We start from the raw sequence: 26,695 nt of genomic DNA on the forward strand, positions 1-26,695 counted from the left end.
AGGGAAAATCCTGCAACTTAGGATATTCTACTCAGGTGTTCTCTTTGTTTTTTTTGCGGTATGCGGGCCTCTCACTGCTGTGGCCTCTCCCGTTGCGGAGCACAGGCTCCGGACGCGCAGGCTCAGCGGCCATGGCTCACGGGCCCATGGCGCTCCGCGCCATGTGGGATCTTCCCAGACGGGGGCACGAACCTGTGTGCCCTACATCGGCAGGCAGACTCTCAACCACTGTGCCACCAGGGAAGCCCTACTCAGGTGTTCTTAATAGGCTTGGACATTTGTACTTCCTTCTGAGGGCGATGTGGTTCTAGCCATCAAGATTTAAAGTATACTCATCAAACTGTGCTGAGGTATGCCAGGGATGCTGGTTACAGCATTTTTGTAAAAGGGAGGAGGAAACTGGAAACAATATGGTTAAATGATTTATGGGACACCATAGAAAGGAACACTGTGCAGTTGTCAGAATGAAATGGATCTCTGAGTGCTGATTGCCAGGCCATATTTTTAACACCTTTTATTGAAAAGTATGTGTATCCTAAGTGTTCAGCTGGATGCATTTTCACAAATGGAACACACCTGTGCAACCAGCCCCCAGAAAACGCCTAAGCCTCCCCCCACCAAAGTCTATTGAGAGCCCTGCCCATCCCCCACCCTTCCCCACCCCCAACCTCACTCGCAGAGGTAAGTTCTGTCCAAGCCACACTTTTCAGTGAACAAACTGTGCTGCAAAAAAGATGCATTATGATCCCTTTTGTTGAATATTTTAAGAAGGAGTAATAACGCATTGATATTGTTAATACATGCATACAGATTTATTTGTTTCAGGAAGGTACAGGTATTTTGTTAATAGTGATTGCCCTTAGAGTGAGGGACGGGGTACAGGGCAGGTGGAAGGGGTGCAAGGTGGGGACCTTCAGGGTTTATTTTGGTTTCCTGTGCTTTGTCAATTTCTAACCATACAATCATATTGTGTCTTTTTTTCTTTCTTTCTTTCTTTTTTGGCCGCTCTGAGGCATGCGGGATCTTAGTTCCCTGACTAGGCATCAGACCTGTGCCCCCTGCAGTGGAAACGCAGGAGTCTTTAACCACTGGACCGCCAGGGAAGTCCTGTATTAGGTGTTTTTTTTTTCAGTAGTCAATATTCAGCCATAAAATGGCATGAAGTGCTCATACATGCTACATGTGGCTGAACCTCAAAAACATTCAGCTGAGCGAAAGAAGCCAGGCACAAAAGGCCACATATTGTATGATCTCTATATATGAGATGTCCAGAATTGGGAAATCTGTAGAGACAGAAAGTGGATTAGTGGTTGTCAGGGGCTGGGAGAGGGCGAATGGGGTTCGACTGCTTAATGAGTACAGGTTTCTTTTTGGGGTGATGAAAAGGTCTTGGGTCTAGATAGAGGTGGTGGTTCCACTACATTGTGATCTACTAAATGCCACTGAATTGTGCATTTTAAAATGGCTAATTTTATGTCATGTGAATTTCAATGCAATGTTTTTAAGTAGTTAAAAAAAATCTGGCATGTGGATCATGGACCTTTTTTGAGGGGGGTACGGTAGAGGTTCTTCTTTATACTTTACCTTGAATTAAAAAAGCCACAAAGCCAAACGCCCGTGTTAGCTCTGGCTGCTGGGGAAAGTAGCTCTGTTGCAGATCTCAGAAGAAAGCTTTTGCTGTCCTCTTTAGATGTGTATTTGAGTTTTTTTTAATCAACATGTTTTTGGTTGGAAAGTTTTTAGCTTTCCAAGGGTCAGTTTTTAAAATTCCAGCCTGGGCTCTTCCATTCTCACAAAACTGGAAAAGCAAGAGGGCTGGCAGAGAGTACAAATCTGGTCATGCTCAAGTAAAGCGAAGCCATGGGGCCCCCGCCTCAGTGGGAACGTTCTGAAACAAGTGTGAATGTGTAGCTAAAGTCAACGATTACAGCCCACTTTCATGCTCCAGGCGTGTTCTGGGTGTTTCCCCTATGACTTTCACACTTCGATAAGAAATGCGAGCATTTACAGAATGTTCAAGGGCAAAACGCTGAAGTAAAAATTCCCTCCCACTGCTTTTCCGTGATCCTGTATGCACTTAACTGAAGCATTTCCTATGAGGGCAGGCTGAGCTGTTTTTAAAACTGTCAACATATAGGAATAGGGAGGGAAACATCCGAAATAAACAACCGGAAAACAGGGAGATAGATCAGTCATGCAAGGGGATTGGCTCGGATAAATATGAAACTGTATGATGAGCCTGCAATAATTAAAACAGTCCAGTACAGACCGAAGAAAGGGAGAAACAGAGCAACCTAAATCTACGAAGAGTGTTTACAAATATAGGTGGGGTTTCAAATCGGCACAGGAAAGGTGAATTATTCAAAAAGTGGTCTTGGGACAACAAGCTAACTGGGGAAAAACAGCCCACTCCTTACATCAAAATTAATTCCCGACGGATCCAAATGTATAAAATGAAATTGTAAGAGTTGCAGAGGGAAAGATGGGTGGCTCGTTGATCATCTTGGAGGGGAGGAAGCTTGTCTCTTTTTTATTTTTAATTCTTTTAAATTGAAGTATAGTTGATTTACAAAGTTGTGTTAATTTCTGCTGTACAAAGTGATTGAGTTTTATATATATATATACACACATATATATAAATATATACATTCTTTTTAAAATATTCTTTTCCATTATGGATAATCATAGGATACTGAATATAGTTCTCTGTGCTATACAGTAGGACCTTGTTGTTTATCCATTCCATGTATAATAGTTTGCATCTGCTAACCCCAAACGCCCACTCCATCCCTCCCCCAGCCCCCTCCCCCTTAGCAACCACAAGTCTATTCTCTAGGTCCCTGATTCTGTTTCTGTTTCATAGATAGGCTCCTTTGTGTCATATTTTAGATTCCACATATAAGTGATATCATATGGTATTCGTCTTTCTCTTTCTGACTTACTTCATTTAGTATGCTAATGTCTAGTTGCATCCATGTTGCTGCAGATGGCATTATTTTGTTCTTTTTTATGCCTGAGTAGTATTTCATTATGTATATGTACCACATCTTTATCCATTCAACTGTCAATGGACACGTAGTTTGTTTCCATGTCTTGGCTATTGTGAATAGTGCTGCTATGAACATAGGGGTGCATGTATCTTTTTGAATTATAGTTCTGTCTAGATATATATCCAGGAGTGGGATTGCTGGATCTTACGGTAATTTTATTTTTTAGTTTTCTGAGGAACCTCCATACTGTTCTCCATAGTGACTTCACCAGTTTACATTCCCACCAACAGTGTAGGAGGATTCCCTTTTCTCCACATCCTCTGGAGAGGAGGAAGCTTTTCAAAGCTGAGTGGACTCGCAGAGTTCAAAGATCTTATCCCAAATGTAGGCACAGCCAGGGACCCAGCGAGGGTTTCCAGTCTCTTGTAACCTGAAACCATCAAAGAAAAGAGGCTTCTTAGTTACTGTGATTAACAGAAAAGTTAAAATTTTTATACAAGAAAAAAATAACAAAGTCAAAAGATAGTGACAAACTGGGGAAAAATAGAGGTTTCATGCCTCCCTTTACAAAAAACTCACGTAAATGATCAAGAGAAGGAGGAACAGGGCCTCCCTGGTGGCGCAGTGGTTGGGAGTCCGCCTGCCGATGCAGGGGATACGGGTTCGTGCCCCGGTCTGGGGGGATCCCATGTGCCGCGGAGCGGCTGGGCCCGTGAGCCGTGGCCGCTGGGCCTGCGCGTCCGGAGCCTGTGCTCCGCAACGGGAGGGGCCACAGCGGTGAGAGGCCCGCGTACGGAAAAAAAAAAAAAGAGAAGGAGGAACAGCTGAGAAAAATGGGCAAGAGACACGGATTGGAAGTTTACCGAAAAACAAGCGTCCACAGCTAGTAAACACACAAAAAGATGCTCAGAGTCACACTTAAAGAAAAGCAGAGCAGAAACAGTCACAAGGATGGACTTAGAGATCAGGGGAATAGAGCCAAGAGCCTAGAAAACAACCAGGAGATACCACTGTCCACGTATGTGATGGGCAAAAGTTCTAAAAGTTGTGTAATAGCCAGTGTTGACCAGGATGCGATGAAACAGTGTCACTCATTATTAGTGGGAGTGTGAACTGGTGCAAAGGCCATTTGGCAAATAGCTGTCAAATTTTCAAAAGACTTTTGTTTTGGGTCCCAGGGAACCTGCTGCTAGCAGTTTTCTCCTGCTACATCGTCTCAAATATATGCCATAGCTCTCAAGAGGTATTAAAAGAGAGGGTTTGTAAGAGTGGAAAATGAAAGTGATCCAAGGGTCCATCAGTATGGAACTGATTAAATGAACCGGGGTATAACCCTGGGAGGATGGGACACTCTACAGACATTAAAAAGAAATGCTTAGGACTTCCCTGGCGGCGCAGTGGTTAAGAATCCATCTGCCAATGCAGGGGACACGGGTTCGATCCCTGGTCCCGGAAGATCCCACGTGCCGCGGAGGAACTAAGCCCGTGCGCCACAACTACTGAGCTTGCACTCTAGAGTCTGCGAGCCACAACTACTGAGCCCACGTGCCACAGCTACTGAAGCCCGTGCGCCTAGAGCCCGTGCTCCGCAACAAGAGAAGCCACCGCAATGAGAAGCCCGCGCACCGCGACGAAGAGTAGCCCCCACTCGCCACAACTAGAGAAAGCCCGCACGCAGCAACAAAGACCCAATGCAGCCAAAAATAAATAAATAAATAAAATTAATTGATTAAAAAAATTTTTCCAAGTTGTTCTATAATACATCAGTGACAGACATCTAAGCATTTCTTTTTTGTTTTTAAATTTATTTATTTTTGGCTGCATTGGGTCTTTGTTGCTGCGCGCGGGCTTTCTCTAGTTGCGGGAGCGGGGGCTACTCTTCCTTGCGGGGTGCAGGCTTCTCACTGCGGTGGCTTCTCTTGTTGCGGAGCACGGGCTGTACGCACACAGGCTTCAGTAGTTGTGGCGCACGGGCTCAGTAGTTGTGGCTCGCAGACTCTAGAGCACAGGCTCAGTAGTTGTGTAGCTCGGGCTTAGTTGCTTCATGGCATGTGGGAGCTTCTTGGACCAGGGCTCCAGCCCATGTCCCCTGCATTGGCAGGTGGATTCTTAACCACTGTGCCACCAGGGAAGTTCTGGAAAATATTTTTAAAATACCCAGGTGCAGTAGGGCACATGGGATCACATTGGTATAAATGAAAAATGTTATGTGGTTACAAATGGTAGCATATGCATCGATTCTTTTTTTTTTTCCCCTGGAAGGAAAAACAACAAACTTTGAAGACGGATTCTTCTGAGGTAGGGAAATGAGTGGAAGGTGGGTGGGTGTGGGTGTGGGAGGGCTTTACTGCCATCCTTGTCTGTAACTCTCACATTTGAACGCACATTATTTTTTAGAATGCCGACATGGCGAGATAGTAAGACGTTTTTCATTTTCTCTGTATCTCTTTGCATTAAAAAATGACACTGTACTTTAAAAAAAAATGAAATTCCCTGCACACCACATTCACAGATATTGCTAAGTTAACCAGATTTTTCTGCTCTTCTTGGCAGCGTTTCCTGTCGGTTTCTGTACAAATATGTACTTCTTATAAAGTATCTTTGTCTTGGAAGGTGTATCCCTTTGGACGCTGGTTAGTTTTTAAACATTTTTGGTCTGGGCAGGTCCATGCCTGAAAAACTCCACCATTTCTGCAAAGCACATGCCTTGTCACACTCAACGTAATGACAAGTAAACCTTGGGCACTGCTGTTGTGGACAAAGTTCCAATCCCTGAGTAATTGTTCTATAAAAGCCAGTGAATGTGTAACAACTGAGGCGTGATCACATGCTGTGGGGGACACGGGTTGGGTGCCTCCCCGTGACTTTGACATTCAGGCTAAGAAGTGGGAACAGCTGAGATCCTTATTAACTCTAAAATGAAAATCCCCCGCTACCTGTTTGTCCACCTCCTGGAAATTGACATATGCTTGCAGGATAAGCTGCTGAAAAATTGTTACCATATGAGAATAATGGAGAAACTTTGAAGGTAGGGGCAACAGTAATTGACATATGCTTGCAGGATAAGCTGCTGAAAAATTGTTACCATATGAGAATAATGGAGAAACTTTGAAGGTAGGGGCAACAGTAAGCCCTATCAGACAACAAAATGCGACCTAACTGTTTGGTGCCCCCAGGTACAAGATTTTTGCTTTTGATGAAGGCAGTGCTTCTATGCAGCAGGCAAGATGAGGACCAAGCAGCCAAACCTTTCTTTGGAGTGTGAGGGGAATAAAAGCTGGATTTCTATGTTCCTTTCACTGAAATCCAGATGGATCCGAAAGTTAAATGCAAACCATGAAGCCATCAAGCACTCCAAAAAAAAAACTGGTGAATTAATATATGCACTTAGAAGTGGGGGAAATATTTTTCTAAGTGGAAAAACAGGACTCAGAAACTATGAGGAGCAAGCTTGATATATTTGAATTTGAAAGCTTGTATATGATCAAAGAATTGTAAAGTCTAAAAAACTGACAAACTGAATGCCTATATTTGAAATCATTCCATGGATGTGTTCTTTTTTTTCCCTCTATTTCCAAAACCTTTTAATTGATTTTGTTTTTTAACATTTTAATGGTTGTTAAATGAGCTGTTCTCAACTTTCTTTTCAGCAATGTCCCAGCTCTGGTAACAGTTTTTAAACAGCTGTTAGTTCTAATCTTGGTTACACAAATCCAAAAGGATTCAAAGTGGGGCAATGAGGAAGTTGTGTTTTTTCTTAATTTTTGATCAAATTGTGAAATTCTTGTCATTTCTAATCTTGGTTATACAGGTCCAGAAGGATTCAAAGTGGTGCAGTGGGGGAATTTTTTTTTTTTATTATCTGAATTGAATTGTGAAACTCTTGTCATTTCTTACCACAAATGAGAAAGTCACAAGGGAAATACCCTGAATTTGCCAGCATGAAGCCATCTAGAATAGCAAACCCTTGTGTTCAAACTTGTTACACAGTCATTTGTTATAAAGCTGTTATGTCACAAGGCTGAATAAATCCTTAGCAGATGCTCTTGTCATTTTTTGGAGCCTGAGGAATGTGAGGTGGCAACTGCTGGCTTAAACAATCTCACTGGCGAGGACGTGCCAGGGCCGGACTATTCCGATACGGCTATAAGTGTTTTATTCAGTGACAGATATACAAGAGCAATCAGAGCTGCAGAAAAAGGAAGGGGGAAAAAAAAGAAAGAAAGAAAAAAGAATCACTGTGGTTGCTGCCAATAATGTGGTCTTGGCTTCCAACAGATTTTATTTTTAGGTTGTGGTGGCTTGGTTTTTATTTAATAAGGACCCATATAAAGAAGAAAACAAGAAGTGAACCATTAACCTACTGCCAAAATAGCCCCTGTGGACATTTAAAAATAAGGTATGCACAGTGTTAGACATTGAGGCAGTGCAGGATTGAAAATAGAAAGCACCATCCCATCCCACTTCTCCTCCGCCTCCCCTAAAGCCAGTGGCCATAGCACGTTCACACTTCTCCTTCTAAAAGAGAAAAAATGTTTATGTATATACTGGCGCACATCTCTCTATGTGTGTGCGTATGCATGTATTTGTGTATATGTGTCTGTGTCTATATGTCTTGTGTACATGTGTGTAAAAGTATGTATATGTTTGTATGTGTATATAGACGCATATGTATTTATGTGTATTTATATCTGTATACATGGTTGGATATGTACACATGTATATGTGTGCATGTATAAATGTATGCATATATGTTGGTGTGTATGTATGTATGTGTTTTTGTATATGTGATATGTCTGTGATAACAGCAGAAGTAGTCGCTTATATACCACAAGGATCTATTTTTTAATTAATTAATTAATTAAAAAAAATTTTTATTTTTGGCTGCATTGGGTCTTTGTTGTTGCACGCGGGCCTTTCTCTAGTTGTAGCAAGTGGGGGCTACTCTTCGTTGTGGTTCGTGGGCTTATTGCTGTGACTTCTCTTGTTACAGAGCATGGGCTTTAGGTTCATGGGCTTCAGTAGTTGTGGCACGTGGGCTCAGTAGTTGCGGCTCACAGGCTCTAGAGCGCAGGCTCAGTAGTTGTGGCGTACGGGCTTAGTTGCTCTGCAGCATGTGGGATCTTCCTGGACCAGGGCTTGAACCCGTGTCTCCTGCATTGGCAGGTGGATTCTTTTTTTTTTTTTTTTTTTTTGCGGTACGCGGGCCTCTCCCGTTGCGGAGCACAGGCTCCGGACGCACAGGCTCAGCGGCCACGGCCCACGGGCGCAGCCGCTCCGCGGCATGTGGGATCCTCCCGGACCGGGGCACGAACCCATATCCCCTGCATCGGCAGGCGGACTCTCAACCACTGCGCCACCAGGGAAGCTGGGCAGATGGATTCTTAAACCACTGCGCCACCAAGGAAGCCCCACACAGGATCTGTTAAGAAATATCATCAGTTCTACTTTCCGGATGGACACGGCATCCATCCACTTTTTACCCTGGATTGGTCTCCATCTCCTCCCACCTCCCTGCCTGCTCCCATGACTGCCACATAAACCCAATGAAATTTAGATTTCAGATAAACGATTTTGTTTGGTATAAGTATGTCCCAAATATTGTATGGGCCATGCTTATAACTAAAATAATATTCATTGTTTATCTGAAATTAAAATTTCACTGGGCAACCTACCTTTTAATTTATTATATCCAGCAACCTCTAGCCTCTCTATGGAAGATGCCCCACATGCGGCCAGAGGGCTCCTGTTAGCCCCTAAGTCAGATCATGTCCCTCTCTGCTCAGAACCCTGGCTCCTATATCCCTCAGAATCAGAGCCCAAGATCTCATCATGGCCCTACTAACATTACCTTCTACTTACGTCTTTGCCTTCATCTCCCTCCACTCTCCCTTGTTTACTGTGCTCCAGCTGAGACAGGCTGGGACCTGGGACCCTTTGCCGCAGTGCTGCCATGCTTTCATCTGGACACACCCCTCCTCCAGCAACAGAATACAAAGAAACTGTATGGGACTAAAAATAACTGCGTGCATGTGCACTTGGGGCAAATTCTGGACAAAAGATACAAAGAGACCAGAAAGACCCAACTGCCACTTTTGAAGAGCCTGGAGCAAAAGCGGGGGTCGGGAGCAAAAACAGGGTACTGCGCTCGCCCCCTGCACACAACACCACCTAAGGGGTGGGCAAACCACCTAAGCCACCGCTCCAGCCAGACTCCTGGACACACCCCTACCCTCACCCCATGTAAGGAACAAGCTCGCCCCCCAACCCCCTGGCCCCAGGGAGCGAGCCAGCAAGGGAAACTGTTGTTTGTTCTCGCTCCCCCCTGCTGCCGCAGGGACCCCAATAAAGCCTTGCCTGAATTTCTTGTCTGGCCTCTGATCAATTTCTGTTGATCAAGGAGGCCAAGAACCCTGGTGGGTAACGCAGCTACCCTGCTATTCCTTGATCCCAATATGCATAGTCCTGCCTCGGGGCCTTTGCACTGGCTGTTCTGTCTGCCTGAACTGCTGTTGCTCCAGATAGTTCCATGACTTACTGTCTCATTTCCTTTAAGTCTTTGTTCAAATGGCATCTTTTCAATGACACACGCTCTGACCACTCTATCAAAAAATGCCTCCCTCCTCCCCCCTTCTCGTATCTTTAAAACTTATCACTTCCTCACTTACTGTTTTATTTATTTGTTTATTTATTTATTATTTGTCTCCTCCTACTAGAATATAAGCTCCATGAGGGCAGGAATTTTCTTTTTTTCTTTCTTTCTTTTTGGCTGCGTTAAGTCTTAGTTGCTGCACATGGGCTTTCTCTAGTTGCAGTGAGCAGGGGCTACTCTTCCTTGCGGTGCGTGGGCTTCTCATTGCAGTGGCTTCTCTTGTTGCGGAGCACAGGCTGTAGGCTCGCGGGCTTCAGTAGTTGCAGCACACAGGCTCAGTAGTTGTGGCTCATGGGCTCTAGAGCACAGGCTCAGTAGTTGTGGCACATGGGCTTAGTTGCTCTGTGTCATGTGGGATCTTCCCGGACCAGTGCTCAAACCCATGTTCCCTGCATTGGCAGGAGGATTCTTAACCACTGCGCCACCAGGGAAGTCACTCTTTTTTGTCTGTTTGTTTGTTTGTTTTTGTTAACTGCAGTATCCTAAGCACCTAGAACAGTGCCTGGCATGAAGTTCAATAAATATTTTGAGGGTGTGTGTGTGTAATTAATAAATGGAGCCAAGACTACTTGGGTTCAGATTCAAGTTCTCTGCTTACTAGCTGTGTGACCATTGTCAGTTTTTCTTAATCTCTCTGAGCTTCAGTATCCTCTGCTGTAAACTGGGGATAATAGCATGACCCTCATAGAGTTGTTGTGGAGACTAAATGAATGAATGCAGGTCAGGTAGCTTGTGTATGGTAAGCATTATATAATTTTTTATTATTATAATCAGTAGTAGCATTGGGAATGCCAACAGTGTTATTAACCGGGCATCATTCAGGTGCAAATAATAGAAACACAGTTCTAATTGGCTTACATAAAGTAACATTTTCTTAAAAAGGGATTTTATTGGTTAACGTAATTCAGCGATGGTTTGGCTTCAGGCATGGCTGAATCCAGTCGTACGGAGTAATGTCCTCAGAGAATCGTTCTCCCTCTATCTCTAGACTTTTTTGTGTATTAGCTCTATTCACAGGCAGGCTTCCAGCAACTCTGGGCTCCTGTCCTCCCAGATTCATCCAGCGTAAAGAGGAAAGAGAGTTCCCCCCAACCCCAGTCATTCTAGGAAAAGTCCCAGGTTGAGCTGTGCTTGACTGTGAGTGGGTCGTGTGCTGACCCGGGGACCAGAGATAGAGTTCGTGCCACAGGAATCACGTGGAGGAGAGGGAGAGAGGCATGATTTCCTGAGGAACATGAAGGTAGTGTTTCTATAAGAAGGGGTGCCGGCTAGACCAGTGCCCCATTTCACCACATCATCGTTATTAGTATATTTATTACCTGTAATTGTGTTTTCTGTTACTATTTCAGGATTGTGCAGCACGACACAGACTGCTAGTGGTTCTGCAAAACTCTTTCCTTCTTTTCAAGATTTTAAAAAATATTTATTTTATTTATTATCATTTATGTTTGGCTGCGTTGGGTCTTTGTTGCTGTGCATGGGTTTTCTCTAGTTGTGGCGTACGGGGGCTACTCTTTGTTGGGGTGCGCAGGCTTCTCATTGCGGTGGCTTCTCTTGTTGTGGAGCATGGACTCTAGGCACGCGGGCTTCAGTAGTTGTGGTTCGCGGGCTCTAGAGTGCAGGCTCAGTAGTTGTGGCGCACGGGCTTAGTTGCTCCGCGGCATGTGGAATCTTCCCAGACCAGGGCTCGAACCTGTGTCCCCTGCATTGGCAGGCAGATTCTTAACCACTGCGCCACCAGGGAAGCCCCTGTTTCCTTCTTTTGCTGTGCACACCTCTGTAAGACACTTCCCGGCCTCCTTTGACCACATGACTGAGTTCTAAGCAACGGGACCTGAGTGGAAGGGGATTTAAACCTCCTGCTCATGATTCTCTCTACTCGTTCCTCGTTGGAGCCAACTGGAACAGAGAAGACTCCCGGCACCACCTCAGAAGCCAAAAGTTGAACATGGAGGAGCTATAAGGTGGAAGGAACTCGGGTTCCTGGATCACATCTTGAGGAAAAGCATCTGCAATCAAGAACAACCATGACTTTACATGAGCAAGAATAAACTCCTATCATTGTTTGAGCCATTAGACATTTTGGGGGAGCGTGTTTGTTACAGCAGCTAATGTTACCCTGACTAAGACAACAGGAGAAATGAAGTTTATAGTTTCCCCAGGAGAAGTCTAGTTGATGGAGAGATACATATTCCTTTCCCAGCTCTGGACCTAGTAGTCAAAGGCAGGTTCTGGTGTAAAATTCACGGAGTGTCTTTCCAAGGAGGACTGATAGCAACCATCTTCCCTATGTATTGATCACATCAACTTAAGAGGCTGTATTTATTAGGCTATTTTACTTTTAAGCTACAGAAGCTCAGGCTTCTGTTTTAAAAAAAGCTGAATTGGCTCTTGGAAATACAGTGTGGGCAGAGCAGAGTGGGTTGTATTGTTTGTTTGTTTGTTTGGACACCTTTACAACAATTGGGAATATAAATGGCTGTCTCTCTGAGTCTGCCTTCTCTGCATGTCTTTGCCTGTTGGCTTTATCTTTTGAATCTGAGACCACCTTTTTTTTTTCAGGAGAAGCTCCTGGCACATTCTAAGCTCACATTCCCCAAATTCTCATTTTTCCAAAGAAGAATTGAGGCTGTCTCTGGTCTTAAGGTCTGAGAGCCCACCTGTCCCCTCCTGCAATCCTGTCCTGGCATCTCCAACAACTGTCTGTGTAATGCTGAGTATCACCCCATGGTGCTCTGGGCCCAGTTTCTCTTCTGTAAGTCAGTCAGTAAAGAATGTGTTTGACTGAAAGTAATAGAAAACGATAATATAAAAAATATGTACTTATTTTTCTCACATAACAAAAAATCCGGAAGAATGTGGTTTGGTATTGGTTCAATGGTATTGAAGGTATTGGTTCAATGACATCTGATGTCCTAGGTTCTTTGTCTCTCTGCCTCACCATCCTTAGAGTGTTGACTTTCATGATTGTGCCTGTTGCTTCATGACCACAGGATGGCTGCTACAACTCTGACCATCACATCCACAATCAAGGTAGGAATAAGGGGAAAGCCATTTCTGACCCTTATTATCAGGGACACAAAGGTTTACCAGAAGCCTCCCACCTGACTTCTGCTTTCATCTCCTTGGCCATGATGGTGTCACAAGACTGTGAGTAATAGTCAAGGATGCTGGGAAAATGAGTCCCTGGCTTTCAGCCTCGAAAACAGTGGTGGGTAGTGAAGAAGGGGGCTGGGAATGATCTTTGGGTTACCATAGGAACCACTGGAGTTCAGTGTCATGAATGTGATGAAAAAGGAAGAGTCTGAGACAAGGAGGAAACAGAAGTCCTTATGGGGGGTGAGGATGATTCCTTTCTGTGGGGGCTGTAATTTATAGCTGGGGGACAATCCATGGTCAGTTGTGACTCTGGAATCTTCTGTGACAAGGGAGAAGTAACAGAAACAACAATAATAATACAACAGTAATAATTAGCAACTAACATATGTGCCAGGCACCTGCTCTACAAACACAGACTCATTTATTGCTCCAACAAACCCTATGATTACTCCTATGATTATATCCTCACTGGGCTCACAGATTCACTCTTATTCCCCACAGTGTGTTCCCCACTCAGCAGCCAGAGGGAATCTTTAAAACTGAAGTCAGATTATGTCTCTCCTTAGCTCAGAGCCCTCCCACAGCTCCTCCCTCACTCACAGTAAAAGCCAGAGTCCTTGCCGTGGCCCCAAAAGCCTCAGACAATCTGCCCTCTCTCCACCTGTCATCCCTCTGACCTCATTTCCCCCTACTTCTCACCCTGCCAGCCACACTAGCCTCCTTGCTTTTTTCTTGCAAGCTCTAGGCATGCTCCTGCCCCAGGACCTTTGCACTTGCTAAATCCTTCTGCTAAGCTTCTTTCCCGATTTCCACAGGACTTGCTCCCTCGCCTCCTTCAGGTCTCTACTGAGATGTCCCTTTCTCCCCAGGGTCTCCTTGACCCAGTCCCCCAGCTCTGTCAGTTCCTCATTCTTTTTTTTGTGTGTGTGGTACGCGGGCCTCTCACTGTTGTGGCCTCTCCCATTGCGGAGCACAGGCTCCGGACGCACAGGCTCAGTGGCCATGGCTCACGGGCCCAGCTGCTCCACGGCACGTGGGATCCTCCCGGACCGGGGCATGAACCCGCATCCCCTGCATCGGCAGGCAGACTCCCAACCACTGCGCCACCAGGGAAGCCCCAATTCCTCATTCTTGATTTGTTTGCTGCCTAGCACTTACCACCATCTGACTGCCCATAGAGTTTATTCATTTCTTTTGTTTTTCTCCTTCTCCTGAGTGGAAGCTCCCCAAGGGCTGGGGTGTTTGCCTGTCTCATTCATGCTGCATCTCCAGCACTTAGAACAGTGCCTGAAACGTAGACGATGCTCAATAGTATTAGTTGGATAAAGGAATGGTTGATCTCCAGTTTGAAGTTAAAGAGAGCTACTGCTGATTGTGCCCTTACTGTGTGCCAGCGACCACCCTAAGCGCCTCCAATGTATCCATGCACTAAACCTTCATTACACTGCTGTGAGGATTCGGTTATACCCAATTTACAGATTGAGAAATTGAGGCCCAGGGAGGTGAAGAAAGCTGCTCTACCAAGTTTCTGCTACGGTAATAAATTACCACAAACTCAGTGACTGAAAACAATACACATTCATTGTCTTAAATTCTGGAGATTAGAAATCTAAACAGATCAGCAGGGCTGTCTTCCTTCTAGAGGCTCCAGGGACGAATCCCTTTCCCTGCCTTTTCCATTGTATAGAGGCTGCCTGCATTCCCTGGCTCACGGCCCTTCCGTGCCTCTCTCGGAACTCTGCTTCCCTCCTTCTCTGACTCTGACCCTCCTGCTTCCCTCTTTCCTGTATAAGGATCTTTTTGATTCCGTTGGGCCCTCCTGGATGATCTAGGTTACTGTCCCCATCTCAAGATCCTTAACTTGATCACATCTGTGAAGTCCCTTTTGCCACAGGGGGCAACACGTTCCCAGGGTCAGCACAGCAACTGTCCTTGGACATTATTCATCCCATCACAGTTGCTATAGTTACGTTCAGAAAATAATCCACAGCGCTGAGATTCAAACTCGCATCTGGCTGGCTGCAGAGCCCCCGGTCTATCCCACTCGCCATGACTGCGGGAGGAGACCCATCACAGCCCCCACCTTTCTCTGGGGTACAAAGAGAAGCTTCCTGAGCCGCCTCGGAGGCTCTCCAAGCTCTGGGCACCGTGTTCCCTCCGTCCCCCCAGCTCCCCACCCCCTGCCGCTGGGTTCCTGCTCCTGGAATGCAATATGTTTCCTTTGGACTTTGGCCTGTGAACAACCTTCCAGGCCCTTCCCTCCCCCTCAGCCTGGGGATGTGCCCAGGCGGGTTGGAAGGACCGAGGGGCCAGCCGGCGCCAGATTCTGGGCCCGGAGCACAGGGAGGATTTGCAGATGGGCTGGGGAAGGGGCCCCACTTTTTGTGCAAAAACCATGCCCTGCCATGATGCAGGGAAGACTCAAACATACAGCTGCCCGGATTTCACAGAAAACCCAGAACCACAAACCTCAAATGCGTAACCCTCCTGTTTTTCTAGTAAGTTTTCCTCACCAAGCCTGTGGCTGGCGATTCTCCTCTGTCCTCAAACCTCCAAGTGCCCCCACCCATCCTGAATCCCCAACCGCTGATCATGCATCTTCCTTTATTAAGAACAGAGGCGAGACAGGCAGAGGTATTATGGGATAGAATTTGAGTCTGGATTCTGCAGCCCAACTGCCCAACTTCAGAAAGACTTGCCTCTTACCGGCTGTGTGACCTTGGGGAAGGCCCTTCCCCTCTGTGGGCCTCAGTGTTCTCATCTGTAAGATGGGGATGAAATCGTAACTGTACCTACCTCTGAGAATTTTTATGCAGATCCAACGAGTTATATTTGCAAAGTGCTTAGAACAGGGTCTGGTATGTAAGCACTATATAAGTTTTTGTTAAAAAAGAAAATAAAATTAAAATTTGCTTCTTTAGCCTCCCACGGTGAAACCCAACTTTGCCAACATACGCTTGCTTTTCTCTTCTGTCCTTGGAGGAAATGGCCATGCTCCCACCAAAAGCCAGTTCCTTCTCTGCACTGGGGTCCCACCTTCCTTACTGGGGGAAGGCTCCATCTTTCTCTACCTGTTTCACAGTCTCTCTTGCATCATTTCTTGGTTTTTAGAAGCCCTCTTTGACCCCATCTCCAGCTACCACCCCATTCCCCCCTTTCCTCTTTATAGCAAAACACCTTGAAAGAACTGCTACCCTTCCGGTCACTCTTCCAACTCCCTGTGCTTTGATTTCTGTTCCCACCTCTCAAAAAGTACAGGGGCCTCCGTTTTGTAAAGCCAACAAAACAACCGCTTCTCTGCCCTCATCTGACTGCTACCCTTTCCCTGAAGCCCTCTCCTCTCTGTGTTGTTACATTCTTATTTTGAAATAATTTCAAACTTACAGCTGAGTTGCAAACTAGGACCAAGAACTCCTGCATCCCTGTAACATTCTGGCAGGTATGTGTCATCATTCCATCTCTCTCTCTGTTTCTCCCCAGCCCTCCCCCTTTCTCCCTCTGTTATGAGCTGTGTCCCTCCCCCCAAAATGGTATGTTGAAGTCTTAACCCCCAGTAGCTCAGGATGTGACCTTATTTGGAAAGAGGGTGGCTGCAGACGTAATCAATAAAGATGAGGTCCTAGTAGAGTAGAATGGGCTCCGAATCCCATGCGACTGGTGTGCAGTAAGAAGACAGCCACGTGAATGAAGACAGAGGCACAGAGATGTGACACGTGACAGAGGCAGAAATGGGAGTTGTGCAGCTGTAAGCCAAGGAAAGCCAAGGCTTGTCAGCAAACCACCGGAAGCTAGGAAGAGGCAAGGAGGCAAGGATGGATTCCCCTCGACATTGCAGAGGAAGCATGACCCTATTGATTTCAGACTTCCGGCCTCAGAACAGTGAGTGAATAAATTTCTGTTGTTTGAAGCCACCCTGATTGTGGCATTTTGATATGGCAGCCCTAGGAAACTGATACACCCCATCCTCCACTCTTTCTGTCTATATGCATATTTTTTTCTGGACCTTTTGAGAGTAAGTTGCATACATCATGCTTCTTTACCTCTAAATATGTCAGTGTTCACTTCCTAAAAATAAGAAGGACCTTCTCTCACACAACCACGGTAGTTACCAAAATTAGGAAATTCAACACTAACACCACACATTTATTCACCCCGAAGTCCATATTCAATTTCATCAATCATCCCAATCATGTCCGTTCCAGCAACTGTATTTTTCAGCCCGGGATTTAATGTGAGATCAGAAGTTGCATTCAGTTTTCTTCTTCTCATCTCCTTCACTCTGGAGCCATTTCCCATTTTTCCTTGACTTTTGTGACCCTGACACTTTGAAGAGTACAGGCCAGTTATTTTGTGGAATGCCCCTTGATGTGGGCTTCTCTGGTGTCTCCTGGAGGTTGGATTCAAGGATGCACTTTTGGCAGGAATTCCCCGGAAGGGATGCAGTGTCCTCCTCGGTATAGTATAGCGGGGGCGCCTGATTTCAGTATGTCCCACCACGGGGGATGTTTGCTTTGATCACTTGATCAAAGTGGCGTCTGCCAGGCTGCTCTGGCATGAATCACTACCTTTCCCTTTGTAACTCCTCTCTTTGCTTTAAACACACACACACACACACACACACACACACACACACACCTCCCTTCGTTTTGTAAGCAATACCTCTTGAGGATTTCAGTTTCCTAGAAAGGGAATCTTTTAATACCTGCACAGAGAGAACACCCTCCTGCTTTTCTTTTACACGTGCAATTGTCCCATTATATGGATGCACCATGATTTGGCAAACAGCCCTCTATAAACGGGTACTTGGGCCAATTCCAGTATCTTGCTATTCTTCTTTGCTCTTCACACTCTTGGGGTTCTTCTGCCCCCTCCCCTCCTGCGCAATCCCTCTTCCTGATTCCTCCTCTTCTGCCTCATCCACCCCAGGGCCATTTGCTCTCCTTTCTCCACACCCTCTCTCTAGATGATCTCATCCTGCCCCTCAGCTTAAAATACCTCCATGTGCCAATGACTTCTATATTTATATCTCCACCCCATCTCTCCCCCGAACTCCAGGCTTGTGTGTCTAACTCTGTTTGGATGTCTGATAGGCATATCACATTTAAGACCTCCCCAAAAGGAATTCCTGATCTCCCAGCTCATTTCTCCCTAAAGTTTCCCCATCATAGTGAACAGACCCACCATCATTCTAAACATCTGAGCCAAAAATAGAGTCATTAAAATTTTTTCATTGAGGTGCAATTCATGTAATATAAAATTAACCATTTTAAAGTGTACAAGTGGCATTTAGTACCTTCACAATGTTGTGCGACCATCACCTCTATCTAGTCCAAGAATTTTCATCACCCTCAAGGGAAATCCAATACTCATTAAGCAGTCACCCCCCATTCCCCCCTCCCTCAATACCTGGCAAGCACTAATCAAATTTTTTTTTATTTTTATTTTTTTTTTTTGCGGTATGCGGGCCTCTCACCGTTGTGGCCTCTCCCGTTGCGGAGCACAGGCTCGGGACGCGCAGGCTCAGCAGCCATGGCTCATGGGCCCAGCCGCTCCGCGGAATGTGGGATCCTCCCGGACCGGGGCACGAACCCGTGTCCCCTGCACCTGCAGGTGGACTCTCAACCACTGCGCCACCAGGGAAGCCCCACTAATCAATTTTATATCCCTACGGCTTTACCTATTTGGGAGATTTTATATAAGTGGAGTCATACAGTATGTGGTGTTTTGTGTCTGACTCCTTTGAATTAACATCGTGTTCTCAAGGCTCATCGATGTTGTAGTATGTATCAGAACTTCATTCCTTTCTGTGGCTGAATATATTCCATTGTATGGCTATACCACACTTTGTATATCCACTCATCCATCCGTCAGTGGATGGAGCCAGGTCTGTATGAAGGTACGTGGATCAAGGTAGGAGGCTACAACATACTGTATTTAAGAGCTTATCAATTTGATTTATAACGTTTAAATAGTTAACTATATACAACTTAACAACAAAAACAACACAAAGCAATTCAAAATGGGGAAAGGACTTGAATAGACGTTTCTCCAAAGAAGATATACAAATGGCAACAAGCATATAAAAGGATGCTGGACATCATTAGTCATTAGGGAAAAGCAAATCAAAACCACAATGAGAGGGCTTCCCTGGTGGCGCAGTGGTTGGGAGTCCGCCTGCCGATGCAGGGGGCGCGGGTTCGTGCCCCGGTCCGGGAGGATCCCACATGCCGCGGAGCGGCTGGGCCCGTGAGCCGTGGCCGCTGAGCCTGCGCGTCTGGAGCCTGTGCTCCACAACAGGAGAGGCCACAACAGTGAGAGGCCCGCGTACCACACACACACACAAAAAGTAAAGATATGAACATAAAATTTAGAGAAAAAATTAAATTAAATTAAAAATTAAAAAATTAGCTAGCTGTGTGGCCCTAGGTAAGTGATTTACCCTCTCTGATCCTTTCCCTGACTATAAAACACAGGAGCTGCTCAATAAATACTTGTTGAATAAGTGAGCAACTAAATCAGTAAAACAATATATAACACATAAACTGTGGTAAAAATTAAATGACTTACTGAAAAAGAATATATATATATATATAGAAAAAGAATACATATGTGTATATATATATGTATATGTATATAATTGAATCACTTTGCTGTACACCTAATACAACATTGTAAATCAACTATACTTCAATTTAAAAAATGGTTTAAAGAAATTAAATGACTTAGTACAGATGCAGGGCTTAGAATGTTGTCTGGCACACAGCATGCCCTATGTAAGTGATAGTGATGACTCCTTTTAAAAATAGTATTATTGCTGTGGTTATTATATGCAACCTTCAAGATCCCTTCCAGTGTCACCTCCTCCAGGAAGCCTTCCCGGATAAGACCAGACAGGATCAGTTGCTCAGGGTCCCCAAAGCACTTTATGTAGTTTTCTCTTTAAACTTCATGTTTAAAGACATGTCCCAATTAGTATACTCTGTATTCTATGCCCCGCACCAAGGATCAGAACACATTTTCATGATAATTATAGGGTTTTCCTCCCTGGCTGTAAACAGGCTGGCCTGTCCTGTCATAACCACTGGACTCTAAGCTCCTAAAAGTAGAGCTTATTTCATTCACTCAAGTATGCCTAACACGTCGCCCAGAGCCTGGAACAAGGAAACTTCTCAAGCAATCTTGGTGGATCCAATAAATGCACCATTCTGTCACCTGCCTCTCAGTATGTAATGTGCATAAACCCAGGGATATGCAGTGGTGCCCCAAGGATTCATAAATCCATTGCAAATTTTTTTTTGCAAGGAGCTGGTTAGAAACATCTCTATTACAAGTCTTCTTTCCCTAGTTTTATTGAAAAATAATTGACATACATCACTGTATAAGTTTAAGGCATATGGCATCATGGTTTGATTTACCTATATTGTGAAATGATTACCGCAGTAAGTTCAGCCAATATCCGCCTTCTCATAGAGATACAATAAAAAGAAAAGAAAGAAGGAAAGGAAGAAGGAAAAATTTTTTCTCCTTGTGTTGAGAACTCTTAGTACTCTTTTTTTTCTTTTTTACACCCTCATATTTATTTATCAGGTGAACGATACGTTTAAAAATCGTCATTGCCAAGAACTCTTGGTATTCTTTTTTTTTTTAAATTAATTATTTAATTAATTAATTTAGGCTGCGTTGGGTTTTCATTGCTGGGTGCGGGCTTTCTCTAGTTGAGGTGAGCTGGGGCTACTCTTTGTTGCCGCGCACGGGCTTCTCATTGCTGTGACTTCTCTTGTTGCGGAGCACAGGCTCTAGGCGCGCGGGCTTCAGTAGTTGTGGCTTGCGGGCTCTAGAGCACAGGCTCGGTAGTTGTGACGCGCGGGCTTACTTGTTCAGCAGCATGCAGGATCTTCCGGGATCAGGGCTCGAACCCGTGTCCCCTGCATTGGCAGGCGGATTTTTAACCACTGTGCTACCAGGGAAGTCCCTCTTGGTATTCTTTTAACAACTTTCCCATATCTTGTGCAGCAGTGTTAACTAAATTCCTCATGTTGTACATTACATCCCTATTATTTATTTTATTACTCAAAGTTTGTACCTTTTGATCACCTTCACCCATTTTTTTCCACGCTTGACCCCCTGTCTCTGGCCACCACCAATATGTTTGCTGTATATATGAGTTTGGGTTTGTGGTTTTTTTTTTTTTTAAAGATTCTACATATATTTGAGATGATATGGTATTTGTCTTTCTGTATCTGACTTATTTCACTTAGCATTATATCCTCAAGGTCCATCCATGTTGTCGTAAATAGCAGGGTTTCCTTCTTTTTAGTGGCTGAACGGTATTCCTCTGTGTGTGTGTGTGTGAGTGTGTGTGTGTGTGTACGTGTAACATTTTCTTTATCCATTCATTCATTGATGGGCACTTAGGTTGTTTCCATATCTTGGCTATTATAAATAATGCTGCTGTGAACATGGGTGTGCAGATATCTTTTAGTGTTTTCCTTTCCTTTGTATAAATACCCAGAAGTGGAAATGTTGGATCATACGGTTGATCTGTTTTTCATTTTCTGAGGAAGCTCCATACTGTTTTTCATAGCAGCTGCACCAAGTTACATTCCCCATGGCAAATATTTATGACCTTCCCACCATAATAGCTATTGCGTCACTTCTGTTATCTAAATCTCATGCAAATTTCCTTTTAGACAACTCTAACCCAGAGCCACCAGGGGAAAGGTGTTCTAGGATACATAGGCCCAACTTAGCTAAGTTGGACAGAACTAAATTGCCACACAGCCCAGAGGGGGAGAGCAGCCTACCCAAGGTCACACAGCAACTGTATACGATGGAACAGGAAACAAGCCAGGCGACACAATAGGGCACTTTCTTCTCAGGGAACAGCATAGTGTTATATGAGGTTAAATGTTTAGGCCCAGGCGTCAGGGTGCCCGAGGAAGGAAGTCTAGCTTTGTCATTCATTAGCTATGTGGCCTTAGGTAACTGAACTAACCTCTCTGATCCCCAGTTTTCTTGCCTATAAAATTGGGGACATTAATAATACCCCTTCATAGGGTTGTTGTAAAATGAAATGCGTGTGCAGAGTTTAGCATGGTGCCGGGCACATTTTGAGAGCTTGTGGCAGGCATGACTGTGTACACTGTTATTTTCAATTCCCCTGCACTTCTAGGTGCATGGGTCACTGTAATTCCCCACCTCCCGGAAGTTAGGTGTTGTCATGTGACTTGCTTTGGCCAATGAAATATGAGCAAAAGTCACATGTAGCTTCCTGGTGGAAGTATTCAAATGCTGGTGCATGAGTCCCTCTGCTCTCTGTTCCCTTGCTGTGGTAGTCATGGGAGCACACGATGACTTGGAAATAAAAAAGCAGCCTGCATCACTGAGCCACAGCATGAAGGGGGTTGCCCTGAGAGGTCTCTGTGATTCTCTCAGCTCTGCCTTCCTCTGGATGTAGAATTCATCCTCAAGATGCCTTCTCTTATGGTTCCCAGATGGCTTCCTGCAGCTCCCATATTTATTCTTTCACATCTAGGGGGAAAGAGAGGGTATTCTTCCTCACAACTAGTCACAAAACTCCTGAGCATCTTTCTAGTTGGACTAAGTCCATGTATCCAGCCCTTAATCCATCTCCATGACCAGGGAGATAGAATGCACTGATAGGCTTAGGCCTGGGTTACCTGGGTGACCACTTCTGAACCAATCACTGTGGCAAGGGGGTGGGATTATGCTGATTAGTTCAAACCCTTCAGTGCCCATCCCTGGAGCTGGGAGTTTGGAGGGGGTCAGTCTGATACAAACTTATGGCTTTTCTTACTGGGGTGGTAAGAGGAGAAATGGCCATTGTGAAGGTGAACACGTGTGCAGGACATTTATTTTTCCTTTTAAAAAGTATATTTGAAACAGTCACAAACGTACAGGAAAGTTGCCTGTATGGTACAAAGAACTTCCCCCCCACCAACGGTTTGAGAGTAAATTGCAAATCTGGTGCCCTATCATCCCTGAATATTGTAGTGGGTGTGTCCTACAAACAAGGATATTCCACGGTAAAGATACTTTTGTTCCCTTTGATTCATACATTTTATGTGAGACAACATAATAGCCCACATTGCTCCAGCAAACTTTCCATTTATCCGTTTAATTATATCCACATAGATTCATGGATTCTTGTTTTATTTAAGGGGTTATGATCTGTTGCGCTCTTTTTTTTTTTTTTTTTTGCGGTACGCGGGCCTCTCACTGTTGTGGCCTCTCCCGCTGTGGAGCACAGGCTCCGGACGCGCAGGCTCAGCGGCCATGGCTCACGGGCCCAGCCGCTCCGCGGCATGTGGGATCCTCCCGGACCGGGGCACGAACCTGCGCCCCCTGCATTGGCAGGCGGACTCCCAACCACTGCGCCACCAGGGAAGCCCCTGTTGCGCTCATTTTTAATGTTGATGCTCAAAATGTCCCAGATTTGGCCAGTGGGAGCCCTTCAAGCTGGCTCTATGCCCTTCCACCTGTTCTCATCATTCTTTGAGCATTTCCTTACTTTCTGGCCCCAAAAATGTTCCAGGCTCATCTTGTATCTTCCCTGTCCCCCGACCCCTAGAATCAGCCATTTTCTCAAGGGAGAAGAGAGGGTACTTCTGAAGGCGGGTGGCTGACCCCTCACCCCTGAATGACTCCCCTCAGACTCTGATTTAAATGCGGCCAGGCCGGGCCAATGGCAGAGGCGATGCTCTAGCAGTTGCCATGGAGACCGCTGAGCTGCAGAGCGGAAGGAGGCGGTGATGTCATTGTGGGAGCAAGTGCAGCGGCCACATCCTTGTCTTAGCCAGGCCACAGGGCAGTGAGGGTGGCCTCTGGGCCAGCGGCAAGGAATGAGGCACCCTGCCAGCCAGGCACCCTCGCAGGACACCCCGGTGACAGAAGCCCCAGGGCGTTCAGCGGTCCCACATCTGCTGAGACTGACAGGGCCTGCGAGACCTTTGAGGACCACCACCAGAGAGAGGGACCAGCATCTTCATACTCTCTCTGGTGCGGCCTTGCCTAGGACTCAGGATCCACGAGCTAGCCGGCAGACACCCACCCCTGCTTCACACTCTGTAAGTCCCTAGGAATTCCCAAGAGCCCGCTGGGAGGAAGTTTACAGAAGGCTGGACACTGTGCAGCCCTGTGGGCAGGGCCTGGGGCATCTTTGGCTGAGGTGGACAAACTAGGCCCCGTGAGGCCTCTCTCTTTGCCTTGGGAAGGGGTCGTGGCACCCTGGATAACGTTTTGGATTCCCGAGGCAGCTCAGGTGTGCACCATCGGGCACACAGCTGCCTCCGAGAGCTGGGCAAGATGCTTTTTGGCGTCAAGGACATTGTATTGTTGGAGCATGGGTGCAAGGCTCTTGAGGTGGACAGTTACAAGTCTCTGATGATCCTGGGTATCCTGGAAAACTGCAGCCATGAGGAATTCGAAGAGATCATACAGGCCTCCCTAAAACCTCTGAGTAAGTTCGAAGTGGCTGGGAAGGCCTGTGTGGAAGAAGAGAGATCCAAGGCCGCCATCATTAGGCTGGCAGAGGACATCAATTATGCCGTGATCCTCAGGGAGATCAAGGGCAAGGGCAGCATGTGGAGAGTGGTCTACATGCCCCGGAAGCAGGATATTGAATTCCTGACCAAACTGAACCTCTTCCTGCAGAGCCAGGGCAGGACGGCGGAAGATGTGGCCCGGGTCCTAAGGCAGGGACTGTGCCCGACAGTGACGGGCCCCAGAGAGCTTCCTGCCAGAAACTGCTATGAGCCTGGGCCAGGGGAGAAACCGGGGCCTGGGGCCACTGCTGCGGTGGACGGGGTGCCACCTCTGGACTCCACGAAGAAGAGCAAGGCGGGAGATGGCAAGAAAGGCAAGCGGAAGCACAAGGTCGACGACACCGTGCATCTGACGGGAAGCTGTGAGGTGACCTGGGGTGGGCATGGGTGCGGCTGAATGAGGGTGGGCGTCAGCTGAGTGGGTGTGGGTGGCGACTTGGAAAGCTGGGTGCCCTCTGAGTAAGTTTGGGGGATGAGAGCGAATGTGGATAATGCGAGTGAGGATGAGTTACCCAGTCAAGGGAGTGGGTAACTTTTCAGTAAGAATGGGTAACATCTGACTAGTGTGAGCGAAGGTGGGCATTTTTATCTGAGTTAACTTGCGGTGACATCTGAGCGGGTGTGGTTAAGACTTAGTTGAGTGTGAGTCGCTCATCCACTCATTCTACAGATGTGCATTGCACACCTACTATGTCCCAGACACTGTTCTAGGAGCTGGGGATACAGAACGGAGCAAATCCAACACAGCTTTCTGCCTTCACGGCACTCGTGGTGAGTGGGTAGCTTCTGAGTTACTTGGGTACATCTGAGTGCGAGTAGATACCATTTGACCAGAGTGGATAATATCTGGTTGAGTATGGATCATTCATTCATTCAACAAATATTTCCTGGGCAGTGTACCAGACTATTCCAGGCACTGGGAATACAGCAGAGCACAAAACGGACCCAAACCTTGCCCTCGCGGCACTCATATTAAATATTTGAGTAGGTGCGGGTAACATCTCAGTTGCTTTTTGGATACTTCAATACATATGCGTGAGCGTGGGTGCCATTTGATATGTGGGTAGCATCACATCACCTGAGTATATAAGCTCAAGCGGGTAATATTTGAGTAGCTGTGCGCAACACTTAAGAGTGCGGGAGTGGCACCTGAGTATGCGTGTGGGTATTATTTGAGTGGGTGAGGGTAACTTCTGAATGAGGAAGAGTTTCAGAGATCCGCATACAAAGTCTAACAACCCGGAGGCGCCGCGGGACCAGCTGCGCAGTCGCAGTCGGAGCCGAGCAGCGAGTCAGACTGTTGCCATGGAGACCGCGGGCTGCTTGCGGCGACTGCGTAAACACGTGTTTGCGGGAAATGGAAGAGGAGAAATGGGGCTCGGAATTTCAAGGTTTTGCAGAAGGTCTCTTACCAGAGTTGAGGAACAGCCAAGCAGGAAGAACATGTCAGGGAGATCTGTTCTGCGCTCGGGAGAAAGGCCACTATCCCCTTCGCCATACCCGGCGGCCTGATGTTGGGGACAAACCCTCTTGCTGGGTGTGTATTGCGGGGATGAGGCCCAGACCCCCCCCCCCAGCTTTGGGCTCTGCTGGAAATCCTGTCATCGCAAAGTTTAGACCTGTTTTTGTCTTTTATAAGGATGTATCTCGAATGTGCCTGTGGCATAAACTTGTCTGGCGTGGGCTGCTCTTTTGCACGAGACAAGCAGAAACCATGACTGGGAAAGTGAGCTGTCTCCTTGCCACGTCTGAGGACCTCACTGCTCTGTGTGTGACTCTGAGAAAAAGCTGTCACTGTTCTCTACATGCTGGGTCTCCCTTACAGGAATGGTCAGACATGGGACATTTCTGCTCTGATTGGTGCCTGGGGTGAGGGTATGAGTTCTCCCCAAATTAAATCTCAGAAGCTCTAACTTGTGCTCAACTCTCTAAAGAACAAAAGGCAAGACTTCCAGGGAATGGTCAAAAGGAGGTAATAATTAAGAGGTCACCTTCAACAATGATCCATTTACAACACTAACGTATAGTCCCCAAGTCTATAAGCTGAGTCCCCCAGAATGGTGAGAAAAGACCACAACAGAAAAACAACCAAGTAAAATCCAAGTGTCTGTGGGTAGACAGAACACCTGCTCAGGATGTCTGACCTGTGAGTTTGCAAACTTCCATTAGTTCAGGGATTTGCAAAGGTTTGAGTTGAACTTCTTATTTATTTATTTATTTGTTTAAAATTATTTATTTCTTTATTTATGGCTGCATTGGGTCTTTGTTGCTGTGCATGGGCGTTCTCTAGATGCGGCGAGCGGGGGTTTCTCTTTGTCGCGGTGCGCGGGCTTCTCATTGCAGTGGCTTCTCGTTGCGGAGCCTGGGCTCCAGGTGCACGGGCCTCAGCA

At 46.1% G+C, this 26,695-nt stretch overlaps 1 protein-coding gene across 1 annotated transcript; it reads left to right on the plus strand.

Moving 5' to 3' along the window:
- Positions 1–24,066: 24,066 nt before the first annotated feature.
- PNMA8C (PNMA family member 8C) lies at positions 24,067–24,830 on the plus strand (the record flags this gene model as incomplete). Its single annotated transcript, XM_082606948.1, is given in 2 exon segments — positions 24,067–24,634; positions 24,637–24,830. Coding segments are annotated over 2 exon segments (603 nt in total). The 3' UTR covers positions 24,672–24,830.
- Between the last annotated feature and the right edge of the window lie 1,865 nt (positions 24,831–26,695).

Source organism: Mesoplodon mirus (genome assembly GCF_964341445.2).
Source record: "Mesoplodon mirus genome assembly, chromosome: 19".
In the NCBI taxonomy this organism is placed as follows: domain Eukaryota; kingdom Metazoa; phylum Chordata; class Mammalia; order Artiodactyla; family Ziphiidae; genus Mesoplodon; species Mesoplodon mirus.